The following is a 20,648-nucleotide window of genomic DNA, read 5'->3' as shown; positions in this document are numbered from 1 at the left end:
GAAGTAATCCTAATGGAGAACCATATGCTTCAGTCTTTCTTGCAATACACTCTCAATATGCCCCCACAGATAATGACCTCCAAAGTCATGTTGGGAAAAAGATTTTGATAAATGCTGTTGTCCTAGACCATACATATGCTGTGTTTTTATTGTTGTGGATTAGGTGTAGAATGATCATTTATATCAGTGGGTCTTTTTCTCTACTGTATGTCTGTGGCCTGTCCTGGGTGAATTTCCCTCATAGTCCAAAAAAAGGAATCACATTCCCTGTTGTAGATCATTGTTGGGAACCATGTGCTTCTTCTGAGAGAGCAGCAGAGGTTCTAACCTGTGAGTCATCACCACAGATCCTGCAGGTTCTAACCTGTGAGGCATCACCACAGATCCTGCAGGTGGCTTTTGTCTTTCCAGGGCATGTGCTCCCTTAGGTGGACATGGTACCTCAAATTAAACAGAGAGATCTCAGGAAATGTGTATTCTTACTGAGCTGTGCAGGCTCAATGTGTTAGGCACCCAGGCATCCATAGAGGGCACAGGTGGCCCCACTGCTCATTGAGGATTCAGGATGTTCCTATAGCATCACTTAGTTTCCATATTAGAGCAGATCCTTCACCTAGTATCAATGATGACCATATCTACTATGCACATTTATAAAATACAGAATGGAAACTATCTTCCTGTAGGCCTGCTGCACATAATGAATTCTTTTGATAGATATTAAGAAATTTATCTTAATCTAAGCAGTTTAGGGAGGAACCTCAAGAGCAACCATAGTGAATGCAGCCTACAGCTGTGAGCACATGTTTCTTTTGGATAGCAAGCCTGTGCAAACCCAGAACCTAGGTGGGCCAGTTCAAGCTGCCCTTTTTCCGTGGCGAATCTGGGTTCCTGTTGTAAATGTATTTTTTTCCAGGTGACTGATTTCCAATTTATGGAATTGAACTGACTTACTCAGAGTCTGAGTTACTCAGAAAGTTAAAATTCAGAAGGAATGATCCAGAATGTCCACAAACAGTTGCTGTGACACCAAGGCTTTTAAGAGCTCAGCATCTAGAGAAGCAATGTATTGTTTGTTTATTCTCAAGCATAGGTCCTCTAGTCATTCATTAGAAGCTGACCATGCCACACAAAGGGTCGTCTGTATCAAAACAGAAGCTAGTGGTACCTAGATATCCACCACACTTTCACATTGCCACTGTATTTGAGGTTCTCAGTTAATATAAAAGGACCTGGAAGAGCTTGTGTCTTGCTATACATATTCCTAATTTATTAGCCTTCAAGACAAGGTGTGCTTTATCTTGCTAATGCTACCACTGGCATACAATACCTTGCATAATTTCTACTGACATCTGTGACAGGAGACAATAGTTCAAGTTATCCCTTACTTGAATAAACTGTTCTTAGAGTAAATTGTAGTCTAAGTGGCCTTCCATTCTCTCTGACATTGTAAACATTTCCAGTCTTCAGAAAAGTCTGTCACTGTCCAGTACAAATCTTAAGATGTCCACACTGTCAGCTAGGTGTCTTCATCCAGCTTGCCCTGTAATTTTGTGTAACATTAATTGTGTTCCAGCCTAAGGATTTAATTCAATGTTACAGTACTTGCCAAACATGCTGAAAACCCTGGTTTCCACCCTAGTCCTATGTGCTATGCAAAAAGAAAATAGGGAACCCCAATTGCATTTGAAGATTAGCCTCCAGCAAAAGAAGAGCCTTCATAGGACCTTTTACGTAACTCTACGCCCCAGCTTCACCACAGCTTCCTCCATTGATTTAATAATTACTGTATTTTCATTAATGCTCACCATATTTGTGGTGTGCAAAAAATATGCACCATGTCAGTAAAGTATGGGCGCGTGTGTGTGTGTGTGTGTCTGTGTGTGTGTGTGTGTGTGTGTATGTGGGTGTCTGTGATTGTTCATGTCTATGTTTGAGCCTGTTCTTCCATGAACTCACTATAAAATTTTATAAAATGAATTAGAAGTCTAAGTGAAAACTGTCGAGGTGCATGCAGACTTGGGTTACTACTCTCCCATGGTACCTTGCAGATAACACTGAAATTGTTTGCCTACATTAATACAGCCTAAATCCAGGCTATGCATGATTCTCAGTGAGATTTGGACATCGGCTCCACTACAGAGAGCGACAAAACTTCATTTATTACATGCTCTTGTTACCAAGGTGAGGGAATACTTCACCCCACAGAGAGTCTGGTAGGTGGTGATGGCAGCAAATGAACTCGCTTTTCCCTGTCCTGCCTGACTTTGTCAGCAGAGTGGGCATTCCTGCAGGAAAAACTTTCACATGCTTCTTTAAAAGCACCTGTTCTTCACATCTATATAAATTTGAAAACAGGCTTCTCCAAGTCAGTCTGAGTGCTCCTACTCCCAGCTCAGAGCTGTAACACCATAGGATCCTCCAGCCACACTGAAGGGTAGGTCCCATGGAGGAGTAGAACAAAGTGTCTCTTCTGAGAAGTGACTTAAAACAGAAGGTTGAGAAGTGATACTCAACCCCCCAAGTGCTTCTTCCTGGAGAAAGCAACCAGATCTCATTGTTAAACAGTGTAGGCTCCCACATGACCCAAGTCTTTGCCTGGGGAAATTTTCTGGAGCTTAGTTGCCCAGTCAGAATGGGGTTGCATTCTTGATCCATGTTCACTCCTACAACAAAAGTTCCTCCCCTAGAAGCCCATGAGTTGACCCAGGTCCTTCTAGGACCAACAGACAAGAGAGAACAGAGTGCATCCAAGGGGAGAGAAGAGGGCAGAATTATTAAAACCTGGAGAAATCCCCCAAATCGGCCACCTAACAACTATAGGGTTTGTGCATATTGTGGATTTCGGAATCTTAAGGACAGACTTTTCTGTAACACCTGCTAGGTGAAGCTGAAGTCTACTGTGGGTGGGATTATCCCGGCAGGGAGGGGATCTGAGTATCCAGGCCTGGCCAGCTTCTTCATTCTCCTGGAAGTAATTGTTGGTCAGCTCTAAATCTGAAGTGGGAGTTGGTTTTTCTCAACTCAAACAGGTGATATTTCAATTCTCATCCACTATGTGAGAGACACACAGTTACCCACGGGGGATTTGAACTTACTTCTATAAAAGTGACTGTGGGCTGAAAGAGGGAAACCATTCCTGCCTTTAGCATTCTGCCTTTATCGGAGACTACAGAGACTAGCTTCCTGGAAAACATGTCCAAGCAGACAGACATAACGGAGGAAATTGAGGTAAGAAAAGTAATGGGGACCGTGATTTCACATTGTGCCTTTAGCCAGAAATCTCTGATGTCGATAATGCAAGCAGCCTTGAGCCTGCTAAAACTTGTCACTACTTCACGGTGTCTCTGCACTTAGGACTGCCTCAGGTCCTCCTTATATGAAGGCCTTTCTTTTAAAAATAAATTGTATAAAGCAATGTTTATCAACCTGTGAGGCACAACCTCTCACACAGATTGCATATCAGATACCTTGATAACAGATACCTTGCATATTATGACTTATAAGAACAGCAATATTTATTATGAAGTAGCAATGAAACAATTTTATGGTTGGGGTCACCACAGCATGAAGAGCTGTATTAAAGAGTTGCAGCACTAGGAGTGTTGAGACCCACTGCCATAGAAGCTGACACATGGGAGCAGACTCCTCAGATGAGGAGAGCCACATGGCAAGGGATACTGTGTCCCACCCTAGCACCCAGAGGCAGAATCTATCCCAGGAGTCTGTGTGCTCATCTTGTCTTCAGTTCTCCCAGGTTCAAGAAGAGCATTGATCATCTCAGGAGAGTCAGCTTGCACAGCCCACATCAGGCCCAATGCTTCCCTTCACAGAGAAGGATGTGGGTGTAAGTGACAGCCAGTGAGACTGAGGGACCTGATGATCATTTGCTCTGAACTGTGATTTCTTCACCTGTAAAAAGGAGGCGTTTCTGCTGAATTGGGTTGTTGTGGAGATGGACAGAGCATACACACTGATCAGGGCTTCCCTGGCATGGTTAATTGGAAATTTTCTCTGGTGATGCATTTAAAAGTAGAATCTCCAGCCACGTGGGGTTAGATGCTGGGCACCTTAAAGATGGTATAAACGTACTGTGACTGTAATGCTACCTCGAATTTACACCCTATGCTCTTGTTTAAAATTAAAAAGACGAATCAAGTATAAACTGCCAATGTGAAATAATCATGTTCAGAATTGAGCTAATTCCTTTGAAGTCATTTAGTTTTTCTTTTTCTGCATCTATACTGAAGACATCTAGAGTAGCACTATTGAGATCATAAAGCCTTCTATTAAAGTGCTACCCATCCATTCCTCTCTCCTTGAGGACCTCTCAGGTGACTAAAGGAAACCTGATTTCTTGTCAGATTGTTCCCAGCTGGTGTGATCTCTCTGTCCATGGACCTTGCCAAACGCTGCAGAGCCAATGTGCTGTTTCACAACACAAAATCCAGACATTAATTTTACCAATGAAGTTCCCGGACTCAGATGCTGATGTCAAGTAAAGCTCCCAAGTGTCCTTCCTAATTCACTGACGTCCAAGAAGAAGGGCATTCTTGGTCCCTCTGAACACTTTCCTAAATATCCTTCAACTCAAAGACTTTCCATTGCCTTAGCTACCTTCATTTGCTTTCAAGTCCTGCCTTGATCTGCTCTGGACCTAAGTGCACTTTTTACCTTTGCAAGAAAGGTGTGTGGTAGGTGAGCCATACAGTAATAAAGTCCATGTTTACAGGAAACTAATGGCTCTTGCATAAATGTCTGTGCCCTGGCGATGCCATAACACAAAATAGTTTTTCATTAAATAATACATTCTTGGTGATCACAGTGTGATCAGATATTTTGTAACCTAACTTTCAAATGTTCTCTCAATTATATAAATCAAGTTCCCTCATGTGTATTCCGGTCTTTCTCTGTTATGTCTGATTGCATCATCGTAGGAATCCCAGGGAACACAAATCATGGGCTTTTGAAACTGTTGTATATGGCCAACCAGGAAGGAAACCTATCCAGGAGACTACTGATACTTGACACATAAATTCACCTCCCTATTTTCATATAGTTTATGGTAAGAGGTCATCATTCCTGATTATGTCTCATTATCCAGCGGGATAATAAATGGAAGAATAGGGATCAAGGGGTCACCACACAAAGCAAAAGTATCCATCTCAGATGAAAATGTATGGTGTATTGAATCCAAAATATCCATGAATATCAGGACACAATTTAAGGCCAAACCTAAGGACAATAGATATAGAAGCGAATTGCAATGGCCAAAAAAATACAAAAAGCCTACAGAACGCCAAATTAATTTTACCAGAAAAATTCCTCCCTTCACATAAAAATTAAAACACTAAATTCACAGATCCAAGAAAGAACATTAAAGAGAGTAGTACAAATATCCATTACCAAATGAATTCAGACCTATTTAAATTACACCAGAGTTCTCAATAGAGACTCTAATAGCCAGAAAATCTTGGGCAGATGTAATGCAGACCCAAGCTCCTATACACTGTGTAATTCACAATCACCATAAATGAAGAAACCAAGATATTACATGACAAAACCAAATTTAAACAATATTTTTCTCTAAGAAAGCACAACATAGGATAATAGGAGGTAAACTACAAGACAACGAACTAAATTTTACCCAAGAAAATCCAAGAAATTAATCATCTCACAATAATTTCAAGAAAGAGAAGCACACAAACATAATTTCCTCTATAACCAGAAAAAGAAGAGAAAGCAGCAATCATTGGTCTTTAATATCTAACCAGACCCTCTGTGACAAAACCCACAGCTCCTAGGGATTTAACTGCCAGCCAACTTGTATACAAGTATGGGTCTACGGTCCTAGGTACTGTGTATGAGAGGATTGATTTACTTTGTATCAATGTGGTTGTAGGACCTTACTCTGCTAGGCCTGTTGCCCCACCAAATGGAGATCCTAGAGGTGTGAGGCGGGAATGAATATGTGTGAGTTGGGGAGCACTGTTATATAGGGAAAGCTGAGAAGAAATGTGATGATAGGCTTCATTAGGGGATTTTGGAGAAAGGAACAACATTGGAAATGTAAATAAATAAAATAAACAATTAATAAGAGATAGCCAAAAATCAAATAAAAAGTAAAGAGGTAAAGGTAAAATTAAACCAACCAAAAAAAAAAAAAAAAAAAGAAAAGAAAACCCTGTAGGGGACTGACCTAATTCTGCTTGTATTTTAAAGCTAATTGGTAGAATGTATGACTGGTTAAAACTCCCAAAAAAGTGACTCTGCTCCCAGTTAATTGTGATTATAAAGAAGCACAGCAGAGAGATGGTGGAGGTGAGTTTTTGAGGGCTTTGCTAGAGAGGATCACTAGGAGGGAAGAAGGAAGAAGAAGCTGCCAAAGAAGAAAGGAAGAATGGATGTGATGGAGAGGAGGGAGGAAGCAGGACAGCAGCCATTAGTTAAGACAGAGGAAAGCCTGGTCCTGAGGACTGTCCAAGTGGAACAAAGAGCAGCCAAGATGCTGCATAGTAAGTAGGAGTTCAGAGACATTGTTTGGAAATTAGACCTAATTCCATGCAGGACAGGCAGCTGCCCAGCTACTGTGCAGATTAAGGGATATTATAAATAAATTAAAAACTATGTATAACCAGTAAGCCAGCTCTATAGAGGATCCTAATAGGAATACTATAGTTTGCAGGGAAGGATAAAATACCAGAGGACACAGGAAAAAAATTTACACCACTAGGACAGTCAATCAAAAGTAGCCTACAAAAGTCTTAAAAATTAACAAACTGACAATAGTTAACACAGAAGTTTAAATAATATTTACATATCAATAACCTCAATTCCCTAGTAAACAATCATATATTTCGCCTGAAACAGGACTGCCATCATGAGAGATATAGAGGGTATACTAGGGAAACAGAACAAAGAACCATGTCCCTTTAGCAATCCTATGCAGTTTCTCTATCTAGTTGACAGAATAGATTTCAAACTCATCCTGTCCAGAAGACATAAGGATATTCACTTCATACTTTGCAATTACTAAAACATACTACAATTCTAAATATATACATATTAACAAAGGCTACCCAAATTTAAAAATGTATGTTATCAGATAGCTACAGATAGTTATAATAGTGAAACTACAGATTAGTTATAATAGTGGTTGTGATTTGTTTATTACTTCTCCATTCTGACAACTTAAGAGATCATATGCAAATAAACAAAATAGGAGAAGCAGAATTAAGTGACATGATCAGGCAAATGGAACTAAAAAACTACAGTGAACTATACATATATTTTCTATCAGCCTGTGGACATTACTCCAAAATTGACCACAGATTAGGAAAAAAACAAGCCTCAGAAAATATAAGAAAGTTGAAGGAATGTTGTGCATTCTATCTGAGCCCAAAGGAATCAAACTGGTATCACACAATTAAAAGTACAGAAAATACACACACTCATGGAAAGTAAGCAACATATACAATACACTACTGAAGGATCAGGTGAGAAAAAAATAAGGAAATATTAAGATTCCTAGAAATGAGTGACATTGAAAACACAACCACCATCCACAGATCTATATGATACAATAAAAGTTTATGAATTATGTTACAATCACCAAAGTCAAAGGAGTGAACCCATATAATCTCTTCGTCTTCTGTCAGAGGTAGAGAATGTGGAGTGTGTGCTATTGGGATTATGCCTTGAATGGGCTTGCCACCTTCCCAATTTCCCTTTGTAATGATAACATATGTGATTTGGCATTACACATTGGATGTGTGTAATTGGCCATTTGATTTCATAGAGGGAATAATTAAGGGACTGCCTGCAGTTTTATGAAGCTCTTTGGACAAACTGTGTAGACTGTGAAAGACTATAGGGCTTTTGGAAAGCGAGCTAAGTGCATTTTTCATTACGATATGTTTAAGATCCTATGGGCAATTGGGAGTAGAATGTGGTCTTTTGAATGATAGTGGCTCCCATAAACTCACATGTATGAATGTTTGTTGCTGATTAGAGGAAAAGTGGGGGAAGAAGTAGAAGATATTTTTTTTTGTAGGATTGTTATGGGATTGGGTTTTGAGGTTCCCAAATTCCATACCATTTATACTTAACTCTCACTTTCTCTGTGTCCAACTTGCAGATAAGATGTAAGATCTCAGCTAGTTCTCTAGAAACATGGTGGCCTACCTGCTGCCATGTACCCCCACATACTGATCACAGACTCATGATCCTTGAAACAGTAAGCCCCAATAAACTCTTTCTTCGAAAAGTTCCCTTGCTCATGGTGTCTCTTCGAAGCCTAGAAAACAAAGATTGGAAGGAACACTTAAGTGAAAAATTTCTCAATAAAATCCTAGCAAATAAAATTCAGACATATCAGGTAGCATGATCAAGTTGGCTTGCCTCCAGAGAGCAAGAATGTTTCAACAAATACAAATGAATAAACAATACACAACATGAAATCAAGAACAGGAAACACATGATCATTGCACTAGAGGCAGACAATTTCTTTGGCCAATTCTCACAGTGATACATGAAATAGACCTGGAGAATCTGGGATATGGAGAAGATATACCTTAACATTATAAAGACAATATACACGGCCAACAGCATCCTAACTGGAGAAAATCTTAATGCATTTCCACTAAAATAAGGAATATGTCACAGATGTTCAATCTTTTCATCTAATCCAACTAGTATGTGAAGTCTTCTCCAAACAATATGAAAACAGAAATATGTAAAGGCATGTCCATATGAAGGAAAACAGTCAGAGTATTCTCCTTTGCAGGTGATATGATCCATATGTAAAGAACACTACGGTTCCACTAGAAAATTCTTACAGCTCATGGACCCACTCACTGAAATCACATTAAAATCAATAAAATTCCTGTATACCAACAATAAATATCAACAAACATACCAAGAAAACAAACACATTCAGAATAGCCTTAAAAATCTTGTAATAAATCTAAGAAAGTGAAGACATGTTACAATGAAAACATTAAGAAAAATAACAAAAAACTGAACAAACCAGAAAATGAAAACACTTCTCATTTTCATGCATCAGTAGGATTAATATTGTTATATCAAATCCTACCAGAATCATCTACATGCTTAAATCCATCCCGTCCTAATTCTGATGTAGGGCTTCAGGGAATGAAATAAAGATCTCAACCAATGAAAGCACAAATGAGCAGGGCAGTCAGATACTACTACATAGTATACAGTACATCACTGCAGAACGCATCACCTTTAATAATTTCAAGTTCATTTTGGGGAATAGTAAAAAATAACCAAGCCTGTTAATATCATGAGAACAGACACAAAGTCTATAGGAATTATATAAAATACCCAGATATTGGTGTATGTACTTATCAGCCTCTGGGTTTTGAAAAAGAGGCCAAACTAAGAAACAAAACAAAACAAAAAACCCACCACCACCACCACCACCTCCACACACAAGGTGCAATTTTCAACCCGTTGGGTCCAACTACTTCCTGGGGCAATCACATAGAGACATACTTTATACAGGATATTTACATCACCATTCAAAAGAGTAGTAACCTAACTTTATGACTTAGCAACGATATAATTTTTATAGTTGGGGGTTGGTTACCATAAGGTGAAAAACTGTATTCCTTGAGATGCTTTTGGTCATGGTATTTTTTTGCAGTAACAGAAATGTGACTGATATGTAAACTATGTAAACTGGTAACAGCATTAGTGGACTTGTTTTGTGAGGAATCTCTTTTTTTTTTTTTTTTTTTTTGGTGGACAGTGTAAGACTTTGGATAGGGAGAATTTTGAAATATTTAAGCAGATCATAACACTCCCTATTAGTTTGCCACATGGGTGACATAAGTATTGTGAGTAGTGTGCAAAATAGAGCCTCTCTGATGAGACTTGAAAGGATGGAGGAATTCTATTGGTGACTGGCTTAGAGGCAATTAGCAATATTTTGGCAAACAATCTATATCCTTTCGGCCTGTATACTAACAAGATACCTGAATCTAAATAAAAAAGTAACTGACCGATAGTTTTGAGCAAAATCAAAGGTAGATAATGTGTGACCTTCCTCAAAGGTGTGAATGTGTGTTCATATTTTCAATTGTTAATGTAGCCAGGACTTTAGTTAATCCCTCCACATTCAGTACCTGGAAGCATTTGAAAGTGCAAGATCTCACAGGATTTGGAAAATATCCCAATTATCGTAAGGTCCCCAAACTTGTTGTCACCCCACAAAGATATGGATACAACTTTAATGAACATGACACCCAAACTCTCAAAGGAAGGATGGGTGGCTGCTTATTTGTCAGCAGTGGGTTATAGATGTTCATTGTCATTCAGGGGGTTGGTTGCAATTTTTACTGGTCATGGTCAGAGAGGAAACAGTAAAGGAGATTAGAATCAGGGATATCTTTCTTACTTGCTCTTTCTCTCCTCAAACCTTTTTCTCTGCTATCTATGGTTTTGGAAGCAGGAGAAAGGGGCTAACATGACAAAAAGCATAGATTATTCAATCTTTTTTTATACTAAGAAGCAACACCAAGTGCCAAATACTTTAGGATGACATGGAATTTGAATGATGATAGAATTTCATATTATACTTGAATAAATGATTAAACTCTTGTTTAAGCTATAAGTATATGCATCTTATTCACAATACGGTATAAAATTCTAATTGTATAAAATTACTACTGTACACTGCCATGGATAATTAAGGAATGCAAATAGCACTATCCAACTATAAATACTCAGCGTTCTAGTGATGTTAGGTACTTGTTTAGTTAGGTACAGAAATAAGCTTTATTTAGCTTCTTGTATATGTATTCAAATTAAACAGTAAATCCTTTGAAAAAATTCCACATTTGTGCACTGAGATAGACTTTACATAAAAAGATGGTTCTCTAATTCTTTAGAGATCTGAAGAATCTGCCATTTCAGTTGTCCTAGTAGTCAAAGGCTTTTCACAGTGGGAGAGACCTCAAGTCCGGGCAGTGTCCTCATGCTATTCTGAAGAAAATGATGGGCACTAAAGAACCCTAACTGGAGTGTCCTTCAAATGTGGCAAAGTGGTCATGGGGTGAAATACTGTCCTCTTACCTCCACTGCTGCCAGAAAGCTGTCCAGACTGTGGAGAAGGAGATCATGGGGAAGTCTATTGTCCCAGGCTTTGGAGAGAAAGTGAGGATAGTCCTTCAAATGACCTACTTCACAGTAGTGTTGTCAGAGCCCCTGACCCATTCAATTGACACTGGATGCCACAATGACACAAGAATATTTGCTGACTGTCTGTCACGGTAGCCAACAATTTCTGTCATTTCTTTAGAATTGGAAGCTATTTTCTCTGAATTTCCTGTTTCTTCAGGCAACCTTTCTCCTTCTCAGGTCTCAGATGGAGATGATTAGATAGTTTACTCTTAACCTTTTCTTGTCATGAGACTCAGAAAAGAAAACGAGTTCACCATCACACAGGAGTGTGACAACTAGGTACCTGACAGGACCAGGGGGGACATGGGAGGTCCAGAATGAGGGGCTCGACAGACAACCCACTGCAGCATCAAAATGCCCGCCACAACCGCTCTGGCACCATAAATCCTGAGCCCCTACGGGTTTGACAACAGAGTGTGCATGGCCTGACTGCAGCCCGGGACTTTTCAAAGCTTGTATCACCCCCGAGCACTTCTGCTTGAGCAGAAAGGCAGATGCCCAGAAGCTGCTGCTGTAGTAGGAGGCAGTTATGGCAGTTGGAGGTGGTGGTGGAGGAAGAGGAGGGATGAGAGAAGAGGGAGGACTTTCCCTGGAAGGACCAGAACAGACAACATTCTGACTACTCCAGAACCCCACCCAAACCCAGCCCACCCCACAAATCCCAAGTCCACTGCCAAACCTCTCCATGCTAAGCATTCATTTCTTCATCCCCACTGTGCTCATTTTAGTTTTTTAAACTCCTTTTTTGTTCTCTGTGAATTTCGCATCATGCAGCCCAACTCCGTTGATATCCAACATCACCTCATATCTGAAGTCCACCCTTGCATCCTTCTCCATATCAGAGAAAAAATAATCTATTTGTGGAAGATGAAAAAAGAAAAAAAATGGCTCTATGTCCACAAAAGAGGTGTAAAATTATAAAGATGAAGCACATAAACCCTTAAATTATTTAAAATTAACAAAATTGTTTTTCATTTCAGGAGAGTTGTTATGGCTAATAAGTGCAAGCTATGATAAATAGAGAATACAAAAGCTTAAAAAGTGAGAGAAAATGATTCAGGTACAAAATTTTACACTAATATAATGTAGTTCATGAAGTACCTTCTCCAATTTTGCCAAATACAAATGGACTAAATGTTGTGACAGTCATTCTTATCTGATGTATCCTATAAATTTTCTAATTTTATCTAGCTGATCAGTGTTAAAGATAAAGTTATTTTTTTGGTGTAAAAGGGGAAATGATGAGGTGAGCTCCCTTTGTACTAAGGTGTGTCAACTTTCAATTTTTAGTTCTTTACTGGCAGAGAGCTAAGTGCTGGCAGGATTACTGTCTTGTCATTTCTACGGTCCATCATCAAGTTTGCTATTTTGTAGATGTTTGTCCTTCTCACCAGCTCAACACAAGCTGAGAGATCTCTTAGATGTTGTCTAACTGCCGATTGGACATAATAAAGATCTGAAGGCCAAGATATGCTGCAGAAAGTATGTGGGCAGAACTCCAGGCTTACAGAGGAACATAGGGTGAGGAAAGCTGAAGCTGGAGCTTCAGAATAGACATGGTAGGGAAATGATATGGACCAAAACAGGGCATAGGGGTTAAGAGATAATCACCAGTTGGGTCTCAAAACTAGAAGAATGGGGTTAAATTTAGAGAAGATAGTGCATGCCCTGTGAAAGGCCTAAGACACAAACTGTCAGTCAGAATCTCATGGTAGAGCTTACAGAGGCCTGTGAGCAATGCTCCTTTGGTGACATTAGTAAAAAGAGGAGAACCCCCAAGCAGCATGAGGGTGCCTCCATTGCTAGCTCCTACATTTCACTTTCCTTTGGCAATTGGAATCCAAACTGTTCCGAACAACATAATGATTTCAACTCTTTCTCCTAAGGGATTTTGTGGCAACTGTCGAAGGCTAAGCTAACGACAAGGCTTCATGAGTGTTCCCATAACACACACCCATGTCGCAACCTAACCTACAGGCTATTTCTTGATGTGATTTCAAGCACGTGTACATAAGGAGACAGGAGAACCTTCTGACTGCTTATTCAAACTGGTATTATTTCTCAGGAATTTTTAATGGCTGATGTTGATGAGTAAGGATAATTTGACTTAAGATGAGATATTTTTGGGCAGGATTTAGAGGGAAAAATTCATTAAAATGCATAAGAATTACTCAGGTTTTTATAATCAAGCCTTGACGAAAATTTGGTCTTGCAAGCAGGAGTTGCTCAGTGGCTATGCCCTGGGAAGGTCTCCAGGAAAGGGCACCTCAGCTTATGCACTGTACAGGGAGATTATTAGCAGGGAGGCAATGTCTGTTCACCATGACATCAGCGGTCCCTTCTTGGACATTCTATTGGGTCCTAGAGAGTTCTTGGCATCCTCTGTGACGTCACCAGCGTTGTAGTAACCACCAGTGCCCTACTTTTTCTCAGTCCCTGCCTGGCAGATACACAGGAAGACATGTTTTCCCGGCTTCGCAAGAATTTTGGGAGAGTGAACGCCGATTTTGGACAGACTGGAGTGAGGGAATCTCGCCTTTCATCAAAAATAAATGATGGACAACGAAAGCTGGCCTGGGGAATGCTGAGTAAGTTCTGTGAATTGTATGCTGAGCTTTCTGTCAGAGGGAGAATAGGCTTAGGCTGACCTGTCTAGCAATAGGCCAGAACAACTGGAGTATCTGCAAAGGAATTGAATTTCCATGAAGATCACAATTCCTAAAAGTCAAGGATTTCAGAACATTAGTTTGCCCATCCCCAAATGGGGGATATGGTAAGGCCAATGCCATTATTCTGTGAACTTCTGGCCTTCACTTTTAACGTGCATATGATACGTTACATTGATATAATAACACGATCAGGAGACACTGAGTATCCAACTTTATTGAACTTAGACAGGGCATCAATCTACTTCACTCTCATTGCTTCTTTAAATAAAGTAGATCTCTGTCTTTAGTATCAGGGAGAGAATTATGCTTCTGGCCTTATGTTCTTAGAACTCCTCTGACTTTTTCAAATTGGCAGAGATGGGACATCCTTAGCATTATAAATTAGAATTTGTGTGTTACAAACATTTTTTTACAGTACTAAAACTATTTGTAGCAGGTAGACCAAGATTCAGCCTGTAACCAATTGGCACTTCTGTGGCGTTTGGTGTTTCAGTTAGGGGAATTGATAAGTCCGTTGACCATGACATCCCCCGCAATGCTTTTAAATTCCAAATGGTGTGGCCTAGAGTATCAGTGCAGGACATCTGAGTATCTCCAATCACTCAAATCTTTTGGAGGTTGAATTTATCATCTGACTTCTGAAAGTACAGCGGTGAGGGTCCTGAAAGAAAGTTGTACCCTGTTAAGTTGATAACAATCCCGTAGAAGCCATCTCTGTGGTACATGGAGCATGGGTCAGCAGGCATAGGGAACACCCGGCATCTGACATCTCTTGGTCTCTATAGAGTGCTGGGAGAGTTGACTTCCACTGAGGAGGTCTCTTAGGCAACAACAAACTCTTTGTGGTGACACTGTGGTCTACACATGCTCTCCTCCTGTTTGGGGCTTGCCATGGTCTATGCACACTCATCAGTTTCCCCAAAAATGTTCACTTGTGTTCTTCTACCTACAGATGATGGGAGACTGACATCATCCCCTGGCCCTGTGGTAATCAACAAGGAGGCCAACACGGAGAACACAGAAGAACAGAGACTGATTAGACAGCTGCAGTCAGCTACTGAGGAGAGAAATGAGCTAAGAGATCTCCTGACTTATGTGACAGAGAGATACAGGAACAACAGGTATGCATTGCTCCAAACTGCCTTGTGTCATTCATGGACCTGCAGTGTCACCTACATCTTATTCTATTAAGGTGTAGGGGTCTAGAAAGCTGTGCCTCCTAAAGAACTTGTCCTAAACCTCATTTCTGATATAGAGGAGATTCAGAACCTGACCCTTGGTCAGGAGTGAGATGGGAAATGGTCTCATCTGCTGCCTCCAGCTGAAAATCTGAACTTGTGGCCTTAGTGAGGATTCAGGGATAACGTTACTGGAGCATGAGTTCCCAGTGTGCATTTGGAAAGCCCTTGACAGGTGGTAGCTTTGCAAGGTTCTAGGTGCTGTGAGTTTGGGTGTGTGCTAGGAAGGTGACTTAGTGCTGGACTCTTGTTGCAGTAGCCTGAGGTGACAGATCCCAAATTGTTCATCTCAATGTTTGACTAGATGGCCAGAGACACAGGGCTTTTCCTTCTTTTTTGTTTACCTCTGAGCCAATAATGTGGCATGCATTTTTTCTGATTCTGATTGTGTTCTCCGTTTGCATATTTCGCTCCCTTTTTCATTCTCTTACTGTTTACTTTTCTTTTCCTGTGTGTGTGTCCCAGTTTCTGCGTCTCTGTGTGTACACACCTACATGCATATGCACAATTTTTATATGTTTATATTTCCCCCCACACTTGGAATCTAGGGGTCTATGTTTTTTCCTGAGTATATTCATGTATAACAATTTCATGGTGATGTGAGTGCTTTGTTTTGGGAGCCCCTCTTCAACTGCACACTTCTTTGCCAATGTGGTCACATTTGTCTGTATATTTGTGCCATTTGGGCAGATTATACTTTTGTGGCGATTTATGGTCTCAACTCCATAATTGTGTGAATTGTGTGTCTCTACAATATTAATTATTCAGGATGTAGAATTCCTGTTGTCAAAACAGGAAAAATGAAATCACAGTTTTCTAGGTCTTGGAAGTGGGAGAGCTGTGGCCTAGGCCCTTGTTAGCATAACTAGCTTGACTGCAGATCCAGCCCTTCTGAGTGAAGAAAGGGAACCTGGGAACCCTTTATCTCGATGCCGAGCTTATGGGGTCCTGGGCCCAGAATAACAAGTTTCTGAAGCTGAAGAAGCTTCCAATATGTAGAACTCAGAAATTGTCCTCCCAGGGCTGGGGTACTAGAAGACCCAGCCTGAGTTCATATATTCCTAAACGCAGATGTTCATTGGATTTTACTCTCCTAGGGCCAGCCGCTACATCAGGTCAAATCCATTTTATGAAAAATTGAAGATAAAGGAGAGGGAGGTCATGTCATTACTGCACAACTTAGAGATGAGGAACATCGAGCATTGTGAGAAATTTCAGGAGCTCCAGAAGGAAATTAACTTCTATCGGTGAGCACTGGTCAGAGAGGCCATTAACTCTGCTTTGCCCACAGGTGCCATCCTTTGTTCTGACTGGAGGTCTAGCAGCTCTGGCTCCATGTCTTGTGCTCTTTAAACATCACTGTGTCCTGGGCCTTTTGGACTCAGTTTTTAGGTCCACAGGAGACTGTTACTCATACCCAGAGTGTCTAGGCATCTTCAGAAGGCTCTAGGTAGACCAGTACTTATTCAGCTCACCAAATGGCTAATAGGCTGAACTGGGCCTCTGCGGTCACACCAGGTTTAACAAAACTCAGTGTGTGGACCACATGGATAACATGACCTTCCCTTAATTCTACTGACCTCCTTTGAGGGTATTTGCCCACTATTTATTAATGTTGCCCCCATGCCTTTTGCTTCCATGGATAGATGTATATCCCCTGTTGTTGTGGAGAGAAATGAACGCTTTTTGGTACTTGGGTCACAGAAACAATTTAGTCTTCCCTGAATTGGCTGTTTGATGTTTGTGCAGCAGCCTTGTGTGTATCAAGATGTATTCTATGAAGTTTTCACTTGTTTCTGGGTCCAGAGCGTGTTTGTGAGACTTGGGAGTAGGAATGGGAGGAAGAGGGTGCAGGATCTAACTATGCAGTGTGTGTTTCCAGGAACCTGCCCAGCCGGATCCATATGGACAAGATATGTATGCAGAAGAAGTTGTTCCCATTCAGAAAGGAGGGCAAAACAGAACAGCTTGATTCTGCACCGCTGCTACAGAAATTTTTGTTTGATTTGAACAAGAAAGATAAAGACGAACAGGAGAAAACCAGCAACCTCCAGACCAAGCAACATCTGGTAGGGACAAGCAGCTGTGTCAGCCTAAAATTATCTGATTCCATTTGCCAATTTGATACATGTTTGCTTTCCCTACCACCTTAATAATGTACACTCCAACAATACAACCACCTCATGCTATGGAATGTTCATTCCTCTGTCTGTGCACGAGTATTCTGGGAAGACAACCACTTTTCAGGAACTGACTTATTAACAACTATGCTTTGGTGCTCTTTTTGAAGCTGCAGTCTGGAAATGGTGACAGATGAATAACCTATCATATTACTGCATGTCCCTGTGATAGAATGGATGCTATGTACCACTTTGAACAAGTTTTGTTCCTGTGATAAATGATATTCTGTGGTCATGTGACCTCCAAGTTGGGAAGCACCTTTCAGGGATAAGAACCGAGTGCATATGGCAAATTATTCTTTGTCATTGGCTTTCATCTTGGTGACAGGTTGACTTCTCCTTTCATCCTGCAACCCAATGAGGTCTCTTCCCATTGCCCTGTTCTTGGTTTGCACTGGTTAAAGTCTGAGGCCCAGATGGGCAGCCCACATTACTGTCAGGGTTGTTGTAGACTTGCCCTGCCCACAGACACACCAGCAATGTTATCAGTTAACACATCAATGGTGACCTAAAATAGAGCTGAGTGGGTAGAAGGCAGCAAGCTGATAGCTAGCATGCAAGTCCCCAACACATCAGTTTCTGAATAACTGCCTTCCTCTCCCTGGTCTCAGGAATTGCAAAAGAGCTGGAATGGGACACACAGCAGGAAGAGAGCCTCCTGAAGAATAGGTTGCTTTCTCAGGATTCCCCTGCGGACCGCCATCCTGAATAATACCAACATTTTTTTGGATGAATACTCTCCCTCATAGTTTAATTTATTTTTTGCTAAGAAACACTAAATTTATCTTTCACTAAGCCAGTCTGACTGATTGATATCTTATTCTCTTTCTGTTTAGGATAACACCACTTGAGAGACCACTTGGGAACTGCATTGCCATTTTGCCTGCTAGAGGAGAAACAGCAATATAACTGTGCTTCTAAATGTTCACTAAGAATATGCTGTTTAGAAATATTTTTGTTATGATCTTAAATGAAGTTTTTGTTTTGTTATTTCATAGTTATATGTTCTTGTTAATATTTTTCACATCTGAAAATACTTTTATATATTTATATTAATATTCATTTTAATCATTTTTGTTTTAAATTGTATTCCTTATGAATAAAACTTGATTTGTAACTCTTGACTCTTTAGACCATCTTGCTTATTCAAGTGTTCTGTTCCCTCTTGTGCTCTTAGAACTGACAGCTAATGATGGATTCTGCATGGTCGAGAGTTCCTGGGCTAAATAGTAAATTCAAAGCCACCAATGCTTACCTAGAGTGATAGTGTGTTTTGTGTGGATAATGTGTTCTTTTCTTGGATGCACATTTTATGATGTGATCACTGCCATACTTTATCCATGCGGTCATGTTTTCTGCTAATCTTTTTTTTTGAAAATTTTTTTTAATTTATTTAATAATTAATAATAATTTTTTGGTTTCCGGGCAAACATCCCCCTCCCCCCTCCCCTTCCTTATGGGTGTTCCCCTCCCAACCCTTCCCCCATTGCAGTCCTCCCCCCAACAATCTAGTTCCCTGGGGGTTCACTCTTAGCAGGACCCAGGGCTTCCCCTTCCACTGGTGCTCTTACTAGGATATTCATTGCTACCTATGAGGTCAGAGTCCAGGGTCAGTCCATGTATAGTCTTTAGGTAGTGGCTTAGTCCCTGGAAGCTCTGGTTGCTTGGCATTGTTGTACATATGGGGTCTCGAGCCCCTTCGAGCTCTTCCAGTTCTTTCTCTGATTCCTTCAATGGGGGTCCTATTCTCAGTTCAGTGGTTTGCTGCTGGCATTCGCCTCTGTATTTGCCCCATTCTGGCTGTGTCTCTCAGGAGCGATCTACTTCTGGCTCCTGTCGGTCTGCACTTCTTTGCTTCATCCATCTTGTCTAATTGGGTGGCTGTATATGTATGGGCCACATGTGGGGCAGGCTCTGAATGGGTGTTCCTTCAGTCTCTGTTTTAATCTTTGCCTCTCTCTTCCCTGCCAAGGGTATTCTTGTTCCCCTTTTAGAGAAGGAGTGAAGCATTCACATTTTGATCATCCATCTTGAGTTTCATTTGTTCTAGGCATCTAGGGTAATTCAAGCATTTGGGCTAAAAGCCACTTATCAGTGAGTGCATACCATGTATGTCTTTCTGTGATTGGGTTAGATCACTCAGGATGATATTTTCCAGTTCCAAACATTTGCCTACGAATTTCATAAAGCCGTTGTTTTTGATAGCTGAGTAATATCCCATTGTGTAGATGTACCACATTTTCTGTATCCATTCCTCTGTTGAAGGGTATCTGGGTTCTTTCCAGCTTCTGGCTATTATAAATAAGGCTGCTATGAACATAGTGGAGCACGTGTATTAGAATGGCTACTCCAGCTTGCTTCTTCTGACCATTTGCTTGGAAAGTTGTTTTCCAGCCTTTCACTCTGAGGTAGTGTCTGTCTTTGTCTCTGAGGTGTGTTTCCTGTAGGCAGCAGAATGCAGGGTCCTCGTTGCGTATCCAGTTTGTTAATCTATGTCTTTTTATTGGGGAGTTGAGGCCATTGGTGTTGAGAGATATCAAGAAATAGTGATTATTGCTTCCTGTTTTATTCATATTTGGATGTGAGGTTACGTTTGTGTGCTTTACTTCTCTTTGTTTTGTTGCCAAGACGATTAGTTTCTTGCTTCTTCTAGGGTATAGCTTGCCTCCTTATGTTGGGCTCTACCCTTTATTATCCTTTGTAGTGCTGGATTTGTAGAAAGATATTGTGTAAATTTGGTTTTGTCATGGAATATCTTGGTTTCTCCATCTATGTTAATTGAGAGTTTTGCAGGATACAGTAACCTGGGCTGGCACTTTTGTTATCTTAGGGTCTGTATGACATCTGTCCAGGATCTTCTGCCTTCATAGTTTCTGGCAAAAAGTCTGGTGTGATTCTGATAGGTCTGCCATTATATGTTACTTGACCTTTTTCCCTTACTGCTTTTAATATTCTTTCTTTATTTTGTGCGTTTGGTGTTTTGACTATTATGTGACGGGAGGTGTTTCTTTTCTGGTCCAATCTATTTGGAGTTCTGTAGGCTTCTTGTATGCCTATGGGTATCTCTTTTTTTAGGTTAGGGACGTTTTCTTCTATGATTTTGTTGAAGATATTTACTGGTCCTTTGAGCTGGGAGTCTTCACTCTCTTCTATACCTATTATCCTTAGGTTTGATCTTCTCATGGAGTCCTGGATTTCCTGTATGTTTTGGACCAGTAGCTTTTTCTGCTTTACATTATCTTTGACAGTTGAGTCAATGATTTCTAGGGAATCTTCTGCTCCCGAGATTCTCTCTTCCATCTCTTGTATTCTGTTGGTGAAGCTTCTATCTACAGCTCCTTGTCTCTTCTTTTGAT

At 40.5% G+C, this 20,648-nt stretch overlaps 1 protein-coding gene across 1 annotated transcript; it reads left to right on the top strand.

Annotated features, from left to right (window-relative positions):
* Window positions 1-13,579: 13,579 nt before the first annotated feature.
* Window positions 13,580-18,410, top strand: LOC134480019 (disks large homolog 5-like). The gene is made up of 5 exons (XM_063266300.1): window positions 13,580-13,793; window positions 14,827-14,995; window positions 16,210-16,359; window positions 16,995-17,181; window positions 18,129-18,410. The coding sequence occupies exons 1-5, from the start codon at window positions 13,667-13,669 to the stop codon at window positions 18,141-18,143; spliced, it is 648 nt and encodes a 215-aa protein (XP_063122370.1). The 5' UTR covers window positions 13,580-13,666; the 3' UTR covers window positions 18,144-18,410.
* The last annotated feature ends 2,238 nt before the right edge of the window (window positions 18,411-20,648 follow it).

The sequence above is a fragment of the Rattus norvegicus genome, chromosome 8 (genome assembly GCF_036323735.1).
Source record: "Rattus norvegicus strain BN/NHsdMcwi chromosome 8, GRCr8, whole genome shotgun sequence".
Classification (NCBI taxonomy): domain Eukaryota; kingdom Metazoa; phylum Chordata; class Mammalia; order Rodentia; family Muridae; genus Rattus; species Rattus norvegicus.
The sequence above is the reverse complement of the archived record's forward strand: the minus strand, read 5'-3'. Positions and strand labels throughout refer to the sequence as shown.